The sequence below is a fragment of the Pezoporus wallicus genome, unplaced genomic scaffold (assembly GCF_028554395.1).
Source record: "Pezoporus wallicus isolate ANWC-B61680 ecotype Strahan unplaced genomic scaffold, APGP_CSIRO_Pwel_v1 scaffold_7402, whole genome shotgun sequence".
In the NCBI taxonomy this organism is placed as follows: Eukaryota; Metazoa; Chordata; class Aves; order Psittaciformes; family Psittacidae; genus Pezoporus; species Pezoporus wallicus.
Window position 1 is genome coordinate 746,476 of NW_026641037.1, and position 9,957 is coordinate 756,432.

The following is a 9,957-nucleotide window of genomic DNA, read 5'->3' on the forward strand; positions in this document are numbered from 1 at the left end:
TCTCAGGCAGTCTGGCTCCCATAAATACAGGCTTTGTCCTACCCCTCTTGCAATGTGAGATTCACCAGGTGACAACCTGCAATTCATAGGAAGTATATTTCATAAAGAAATCGAAGATTGAGTAATTCATCAAGGCTTGAAACACATAATACACTGTGTATGATCTATAATCTATATTCTCAGAAAAAAAAACACCAAACATGATCTCATTCCTCAGAGTAAACAAAGGGAGTTCAGGAACTCCCGTTCCTACAAAGCCATGAGAAGTTGCCAGCAGATGCAAAATGTAGCCAGTTAATTCAGAAACTAGCGTCTTTCAAAATCAATACTGAAAGTAATGTAAATTTATTGCCAAACGTGCCTACTCTTTCCACCAAAGTTGGAAATTCTTTTCAAAATGCACTTATGTGGAGACATTCAGTTGTATAAAATGCACCCGAAGTATTTGGAGATGTTCAGCCACAGTTGAAAAATAGGTCAAAACAATAATAGCACTGCTTAGAGCAGTATTTCTTTAAGATAAATTAGCAGCAGCCTTTAATTACTGTTGAACAGGATCACCTCCTTGTGTACTCCTGATTGCACGTTCCAACCAGTTTCATCAGGATTTGCAGATGTGCAACACCTGCCAGATTAGTCCCCATGCTAATAAATGAATGTAGTACACTTCCATTAAAAAAAATAATCATAATAACGACTAGGACATAAGTCTGTCGGCCATGGGAAGAATACAAGGTTGATTTTCAAAGAAACAATAATTAATGCTTCCAGTAAGCGTTAATCACGCTGCTATTCCCAAGCGGCATTCACGTACCAACAGCTACCGGAGCCAGCCACCATTCCACCGCCTCCCGCGGGCTGAAGCGCTCCTCCCCTTCCTCTCACGGGCGGAAGCGGGGCCACGTGTGTTGCTGCAGACATGGAGTACATGGCGGGGCCGGCGGCTCCCACCCAGGGCAACATGTAAGTGCTGGCGGCGACGGCCGGGCCCCGGCGGTGGGACGGCCTCGGGGCGATCTGCTGTCGCGGGGGGTACCTGGGTGGCAATGAATCAGGCGGGAGTTGACGCTTTTCTCTGGGGGGAGGGGAGAATAGAATAAAAAATAAATTAAAACTTCTCTGCGAGCCTTCGGTTGCCCCCGAGGGTTCTTGTGGCCGTTACCCCGACGTGCTGTTTGTGACTGACTTTTTTCCTTCTTTTCTAGTCTCTGTTGCCACTGCGGCATACCCATTCCTCCCAACCCGGCCAACATGTGCGTGGGGTGCCTGCGGGCCCAGGTGGACATCACCGAGGGCATCCCCAAGCAGGGCACCCTCCACTTCTGCAAGCAGTGCGAAAGGTGGGCAGCCGGGCCCCTCCTGAGGGGAACCGGTCCTCGGTGCGGCTGGGAAGTGGGGCAGTGTCCGGCACCCTTTCCCGGTGCATGCTTTCTTCAGGTCTCATGATTTCTTGGCACGTTCTTGTATTTATTTTCCTGTGGAAGTAGAAAGGTGTGAGTATATAGAGTGTAGGATATTTAAATGAGTATGTTTATGGTCTTTGAAAAGAAAAAAGTGAAAGGATGACAGTAAGAGTGTGAATGTACTTGAAATGTGTAAATCCTAGTGCTTAGGGAGGCAAAAATTGTAGCTGCATAGTTAATATTAAAGCTGAAAGCCTGGGAAATATCTGCTTTTGAGTGTTTTAAATTACTGAAGCTGCTTTAATGTACTGTAAAATGTTTCATTATATATATCGTATATCAAATGTATCATAGGTATCTTCAGCCTCCAGGAACCTGGATCCAGTGTACCTTAGAATCAAGAGAGCTTCTTGCTTTGTGTCTTAAAAAAATCAAAGCTTCGCTGAGCAAGGTTAGATGCTAATCCTATTGGTATTTCGTGGCATGTCTTTTGGTTGGTATTGCATAAAGTGGTCCCAGTAACTTATGCAGGGTTCGATCCTTACAGTGCAGCTGTTTGTACTTGTGTAGAGCTGATCAACCGATTTTTAGTACACAGAGAGAGTGACAGTCTCATCTTAAATAGCTGTATATTGGAATTTGGGAGAATGCAGTAAGGACAGGCTCTTACAAAAAATTTCCAAGTGTGCTGAGGAGGCTTTTGCATTTCAGTTCTGTGACTTCAAAGCATGCAGTGTACTGCACAGTTGTTACTCTATAGAAGGGAGTTGAGTATAATTAACTGAAGGAAACTAATATGTTTTTAATGCACCTTAATCTTATAGTTTTCTTTTTACAGTTTTTTAAAATTTATACAATACTTCTTACCAGTTTATAACAACATGAAAGAGGGTTGTACAGGGGTATATATAGATTAAATTGAAGTAAAGTGTTTAAATTGAATAAAGTATCTCTTAGGTTCAGAGTCTTACCAGGGGAAAAAAATCTGAGATAGTGTTTTAGGCAAAAAATTGTTTTGTTCAATCAATTGATTTTGTTCAATCAAGGTTTGAATTAGATTGCCTTATTGAGCTTCTTGCTATCAGGTTAGTGCTTAAATGTACAAAATGTCTTTTTCTGCAGTAAATTTGCATGTTCTTAGTTTTAGAGATGAAATTGGCTTTTAGGTCCTGAGGAAACTTATACTATCCCAATTCATCATTATGTGGCATCCAGCAATAGTGTCAAATAGTGTGTTCAGTTACTCTGCTGTGACAGTCTGAGTTTGGATTGCCATTACTTTAGGTAGAACAGACTTGGTGTACTAACTAAGCATTATCAGTTAGGTTGGGCGTACTGATAAATATGGTTTTAGTTAAGGTTATTCACTGCTGCTTGGCTGAGGATCTATTAACTATAAGCTTGTGTTTTGTGGTAGTTAGAGCTGCGCATTTTTAACATGCGTGGGCAGTAGCCAAGTTCATGTTCTTTCCCATTGGCAGGTCCGGCTGATTGATGCAGGTTTTATTTGGACTGAACCTCATTCTAAGAGGCTGAAGCTGAAATTGACTGTTCAGAAAGAGGTAATCAGAGTGTATGGTGTTCACTGTGTGTCTTTTATGGTAAACAGGAGCTACTGAGGAAATCTTTTAAACTTCTGTTTTGCAGGTGATAAACGGAGCAGTTCTTCAGCAAGTATTTGTGGTGGAATATATAGTGCAGTCTCAAATGTGTGAAGACTGTCATAGGATTGAAGCTAAGGATTTCTGGAAAGCTGTAGTGCAAGTCAGACAAAAGGTAGAGGCAAACTGAGTTTTCATTTTTGATGGCAGAACAATCAAGCAGACAAATATTTGGATGATTTTCTCAGAAAAAGATGGACTCTCACTTGCACACTGCCGAAGTGATAAATTTTATGTTCAAAGTGGGTTTTTTTGTTTTTCTTACAGATGCTGGTTTAGAAAAACTTTCTTCTGTCTAGTATTATTAGTGTATTCTTTTTAAATGATGGCTGGCAGGAGGTTCTTTTGTGAAGTACTAAATATCCTGTATTTTAAGGTAGTGTTAGAAACAGTGGGACAAATAGTATTTTCTTGAAAGAAAATTTAAATATTCAGAAACAGTCTCTAACAACCAGTTACACAAAAATGAGAAACAAAAGCTGTAAATTATTTGGTACACTTAGAGCGCATCTCTGAATCTTTTTGGTTACTTGGAATAGGCTTTGGACTGGTCTTTCTCTAGATGGCCCCTTCATATAAGCACTTAGAGATACTGCATTTACACTAGAAAGTTCATAAATAACCCTAATAATTTTATTTTTGGTTTTAGACTCTGCATAAGAAGACTTTCTACTACTTGGAGCAGCTGATTTTAAAACACAGGCTTCATCAAAATACGCTTCGCATCAAAGAAATCCATGGTAAGTGAGGGAACTTGTTAGTCTAGAGGTAGAATAGACTAACCTGTTTGATATCGGAAGAGTGCTTATGCTAGTAGCTATGTATGGGTAAGCAGGAGATTACTTAGCGTGTGTATTGTATTTGAAAAAAAAAAAAACCACATAGTACTTGAAATGTTCATCAAGCTTTCTTTTCCTTAAGATGGCCTGGATTTCTATTATTCTTCAAAGCAACAGGCCCAGAAGATGGTAGACTTTCTTCAGTGTACGGTTCCATCTAGGTATGTCATTTACCTTTATTGCTATGGGTACTCAAAAGCTTTTGGGAAATGTCTTTTGTCCTTTCATTTTTAAAGAATTTTGTTTGTGAAGGTGTAAAGAACCTGCATTCTAGTTAAAACACAAAATACCTTCTACAGAAGTCCTGTATTTTCCTCTTAGGCATTTTAAAACTAGCCCTCATGCATTTTTCTGTTTCCTTAATTTTTGTATTTGTAGTATATAGCTCTGTACTTCCATTGCTGTACTTTGTGCTGATTACCTCCTGTTCCAAGTAATGTCCTTATTGTTGCCTGAAGGCTCTATTTTTGTCTTATAGATCAAAATCATCCCAACGTTTGATCTCGCATGATATTCATAGTAATGTCTACAATTACAAAAGCACTTTCTCTGTGGAAATAGTTCCAATATGCAAGGTAGCGTTCTGTATTTCATCTTCAGCATGTTGTATGAAGTGGGTGGAGTTTAGTTTTGATGATGAAAGCCTGATTTGCTGTGTATTTGGGGGGATGTGAAGGGCTCTACTTGCCACAAACCAAGGAAAGTGGAGATAGCACTATTTTGAGGAAGTTACAGGGTGGAGAACTGGAAATAGAAAGTTTAAAAATCTATTTCCCTAAATACTCTAAAGAAGTTTTCTCTAAATACTTGATTAAAAATCAAGTAAATCTGAGTGTAAATTATTTTCTGTTTGTATGCAGGACAGTGTTGTATGCCTGTCACCAAAACTGGCACAGAGCCTTGGGAACATGAGCCAGATCTGTGTGTGCATTAGAGTAACAAGTGCTATTCACCTCATTGATCCTAGCACTCTGCAGAGTAAGTTGCAGGTTCTTTTCTGCACTGCAGCAGCATCTGATTTTTCTGCTGGCACAATTATTTTTATTTTTGATTTCATGAAATCATTTATTTTGAGATCTTAATGTTGTAAATTTATCTGTACAATCACTGATGTAGGAATTTAATAGCAAACTAGGACATAGTTCTCTAAACTTGATTTCTGTAGTATCCTAGGTAAAATGAGAAGGCTCAGTGTTAAGTTCACTGATGTTCTTGGCCTCTTCTAAGCACTTGCGTTTGTCAGATGTATTCCTCTAAAATTAGATGGCATCTAGTTTTTCCCTGGATTGTGATTCTAGCTGCAGTACCAGAAGCACTCTGCTTTGATTGGTATATGCTGGTAAGCTCTACCAGCAAAATGTTTCTAATAAGGATTACATCTGAGAAGGATTCTTGTGAATGAAAAGGTCTGTGCTTCACACGTGTTAACGCGATTTGTCTGTCCCAGCTCAGCTGCTCACATTTGCAGTATGGGTTATGTCCTAAGTACTTGTGTTACAATAGCAAACCTGAACAAAATACATTTGGCAGTGGCCTTAATTTTGCCTAATGGTTCCTTGTCATTTTAATTTCTTTGCAAGAATTTCTCTCCCTTGTCATTTATTACCCACATTGGTGTGTTTTTTCCAGTTGCTGAAATTGATGGGAATACCTACTGGCGCCACCCTTTCAATAGCTTGTTCCAGCCCAAACAACTGGAGGAATTTATCATTATGGATATCAATCGGGTTCAAGAAAAGAAAAAAGGTGCAGGTGCAGGAGCAAGATCCAATAAGGTAAAAAGAGTTCCTCTCTGTTTGATTCAGTGTTTTAGGCTGCCTTCTGCCCTCTCTCCCCTACTCAGCTGAATTTCTGTTCTCAATCATTCTGCCTTGCAGTCAGATACATGCTTTTCTGTCTTGCCTTCTTGCAAGACAGAAAAATCTTCTCAAGAAGATGTGGACAGTGGTTTGGAAGTTGCACAGGCATTGTGTGAATTCCACTTTCAGAAATTCTTTTCTGTTGAACAGCTTAAACTCTACTTGTTACTCTTATTACTGAAGTTGTTTTATATTAGCTTTGCAACTCTTCAATTATTAAATTGTTCCTGTTGAAGTGTAGAAGCTTTTCTTTCTAATCAGAGTTAATGAATCAGCACTAGAAGGTTTTTTTTCTGGGTCAGAAGTTGTATGTGGTTGAAAGTTATGAAGGAAAAAATTGAAATGAATGTCTAGTTGTAGAAATAGCCTTTGTGGATTCTTGTGAAAAGTAGTTGGCCTGTCCATTACCTTATTTTTGTAAAGACGAAAAATGAGAAGTAGCAACCAATGCATTTGATGCTTGATGTAGAAATACAAGTTTAATTACAAATGTAATATAAAACAGTAATGCAGCAGTGCAAACATTCTAATGGCATGGCCAGTTAAACTGCGTTTGATTACAAGGGTTATATTTTTTCCTTCCTCAAGCACATGCTGGCTGAAGCCTGGGTACAGAAAACCTCGGAGTTGAATACGGATCATCAGTATTTCTGCTGTACCCACTTGGGGCACATTCTGAATCCCGGCGACCTTGTCTTAGGGTCTGTTCTGTTTCTTGGTTTTTATTAAATGATTATTTAATGTCTGAATTATCTGGATTCTTTACAAGCTTGTATATTATTGAGAAAGTTTTGAACTGTTCTGATCTCTAAATCGGCAAAAGGGGTAGAATCTTCCATCTTGGCCATCAAAAGATGATTCTAGTATGGAAAATACTTGTTTCTAGCAGAAATCATCTTGTCAAAAGGGTCGTTAGTAATAAGAGAGCTGAAGTATTGTCTTTAGAGTGCAGATTGGAATATCAGTTTAGACACAAATATATGGGGGGACTTTTAAAATACTAGGCAAGATCTTTCTGTTAGATAGTAGTTATCTTATACAGCAGTGCAAAATTTTTGTAAGATTAGGCAAGTCAGGCGATTCTCAAACAAGCTAAAACATGAATGTTTTTGGAACTGTTGTGAGCCCAGCAGAACCTCAGTGGAATTGAAGTTTGGGTTCAGGAGCTTGGGATATGATACATTGAGTTGGATTTTGTAGACTTGCATAAAAGGGCAGGATAAAATAAGTATTTTTGGTTTAGATTCGACTTAGCGAACTGCAACTTAAATGATGAGTTTGCCAATAAGATGAACCCACGCAATATTCCTGATGTGGTAAGACCATTTTCTTTATCTGTACAAGGTTCTCTGCATTACCTGGGGCATTGGGAAGTATGGGTTTATAATAAACACTCATTATTTTTGTAGTGAGTGGGGGATATTAATATTGAAATAAAAAAGAGGGGCATTAATATTGAAATGTGAATAGGATATAATTTTGAGAATTGTTTTTTCACCACTTAAATACTTGAGTGGTAGTTAGATAATTCATTAACTTGCCTTACTCTTTGTTGTTCTTGTTCGAATTACCATGCATTGTGTGGTGAAAACTGTATTACAGCTCAGGTGTGTTTCTCTTCAGGACATAATCCAAAGTATTTGGAAACTTTTGAATTAACAAATGCTATATAAATTCTGTATGAAACATCTCGGTGCCAGACTGACTGTGATACTTGTTCAGCTGATTTTACAGTTGCCCAAGTCTAGACTTGGGTGTTGCTTTGGATTTTGAAAGTGTGTCATCAGTAGCATCGAAGGTATGAATGTGTAAATACGTGCTGGTTTTCACTGTAGGTATTAATAAAGAAGAGCTATGATCGTACCAAACGCCAGCGTCGCAGAAACTGGAAGCTGAAAGAGCTGGAAAGGGACAGAGAAGGCATGAATACAGATGATGAAAGGTTCGGTATCTGCCATGAAGCTTTTCATTCCCTTCAACTTGGGATACTGCACCTAGAAATATAGAAGTGTAGAAATAACGCTCCTCAGTTTCCACTGAGGATAAGTGCAATGTAATGCCTAAGATGTGTATCAAGGGGGCACAAGCAAAAGGTGCTAGTTCTGTCTGAGCATGATGGTGGCTCATAGGAGAGGTTGATACCAGTGTTCTTGGAAGAGCAGTATGTCTGTGTTACATATATCTATGTAAGGCAGGAGTGCTTTAAATATACGCACCTTTCTTAGGCTTATCCTCTCTTGACTGCTCAGTTTTTGGGGAACCGAGGATGCTGAGGACAGCAGGCCAGTGGGTGTGGAAACAGATTGAATTCTGAAATGTTAAAGATAACACTACAGGTTTTTCAGGTTTACTGTTGGAAAATATGAAAGGTACTTTTATGTTTGTTTTTTTTTCCCAGAAAAGCTTAAATTGTGAGACAAGTGAATAATACCAGAATCATTGTTTGTATACCTTACAGTTGTTGTCTGTCTAGCTAAAGGGACTCTTATGCGAAAATATGCTTGTCACTGTTTCTTTCAGTGACAAAGCTGATACAGCAACAGCAGATCTAAATAACATTCAACTGAGTAAAAAAAATTAGAGTTAAATGGGGACAGGCAAATTATTTGGAAACTAATAGGTGATAATAAAAAAAAAAGGTGGAAAGAATGAGTTAGAAATGTGGGAATGCTATCAGCCTGTCTGAAAGACTATGAATTCCAGTCCTTCCTTGGAGCTGTGTTTCTTTGATTTAATTTTGTTTTATAAATTTGCATAAAGGAAAAGTGAGTAAATAGGTTAAGCATCTTTTACAGACAATACCAAGACTTCCTTGAAGATCTCGAAGAAGATGAAGCCATAAGGAAGAATGTCAACATCTACAGAAGTAAGGCCTTTTTAACCACTGAATTGCATGTAATGAAATCATGACAGTTTGAGTCAAAATATGTTTACTAAAGTTCTATATTCAGATTATTTGAACTCCTCATGCCTAGAAAAATGCTGTAGTGTAAAAGCTTCAGGTATTCAGTATATTTCACATGCACTGTATGAATGTTGATAGGTTTTGTTTGCTTGTCATTAACATGAGAGAGAAAAGCATATTTTCTCCCACACCCATAAACTCTGCTGGTTGGTGGAAGATTTGATACATAATATAGTATCTTCCATGAGTGCCATTACCATGGGATTGTTTGTTTTAGGAGGGATTTGTTTGTTAGTTGTTTTTGTTGATTGTTTTGGGGGGTTACATTTTTAGTTCTCCTTCCTTGGGATTGGTATTTTGTTTGCTTATCTGTTGGGGTTTTTTTTCTGTGTGTGTTTAGATGCAGATGTTCCAGTGGAGAGTGACACAGATGAGGATGGTCCTCCACGAATCAGTCTGGCTGAAATGCTAGAGGATCTCCATATCTCTGAGGATGCTACTGGTGGGGAGGGAGCAAATATGATGACAGAATAAGAATAGTGCATTAGTCAATGCAATAAATATTCCCTTGCTAAGGAAAAAGTACCTAAAACACATAAACTGATCACATGAACATGCAAAGTGATGTGATAACTACTGCTATACACCTAAGTAATGGGCCTGAATTAATATTTTATATATATCTTCTAGAAAATCAGCAATTTAAGTTAAATTTCTGGTGCAGACATTGCAGTATAAGCTCTACATGTTCTTCCCTTCCCAGAGAGCTCTGTCCTTGAAACTTCAGCAGTGTAAAGGTCATCTGACTATCATCAGAGTTATCCATTGGGAGTAATCAATTGGCTTATGCTGAAGACAACTGATAAAGAAGGATGTCTAGAGGGAGAGATTTCATTATTCTTTGCCCAATTTGTAGGTAGGATACCTACCTACTGTTTACTGCCTTAATTTCTTCACATGGGAAGGATTTTTACTGTCTTAATCTTTTCAGCATGATGGTTGAAGCATGTTGTGATACTGATTTTTTTCTATACAACAGTGTGTTGGGGAAGCTCAAGAATGTAGCTTCTATTCCTTTGGTAAAGGAACTCCAAAGATCCATGTTGTGTACACACAAGAAACTTCCCTGTAGATTGATAGAAGATGCAGCCCTTGATGAGAGAAATTGGAGACTTCTGTTGAGTGTGATGAGTGTTGTACTATATTCCATGCCTGTATGAGTGGATTAAAGCAATATGCATAATGTCTAATTAATACATCAGGTATGAACTATTAAAAAGCTCCACACAT

At 38.4% G+C, this 9,957-nt stretch overlaps 1 protein-coding gene across 1 annotated transcript; it reads left to right on the forward strand.

The window, feature by feature from the left end:
• The first annotated feature begins 895 nt into the window (after nt 1-895).
• Nucleotides 896-9,957, forward strand: NMD3 (NMD3 ribosome export adaptor). Its single transcript, XM_057421812.1, has 15 exons — nt 896-963; nt 1,206-1,340; nt 1,758-1,854; nt 2,885-2,965; nt 3,051-3,179; nt 3,714-3,804; nt 3,986-4,064; nt 4,382-4,478; nt 4,764-4,881; nt 5,533-5,678; nt 6,351-6,463; nt 7,006-7,078; nt 7,598-7,704; nt 8,558-8,628; nt 9,068-9,957. Exons 1-15 carry the CDS (start codon nt 920-922, stop codon nt 9,199-9,201), a joined length of 1,515 nt encoding a protein of 504 aa, XP_057277795.1. The 5' UTR covers nt 896-919; the 3' UTR covers nt 9,202-9,957.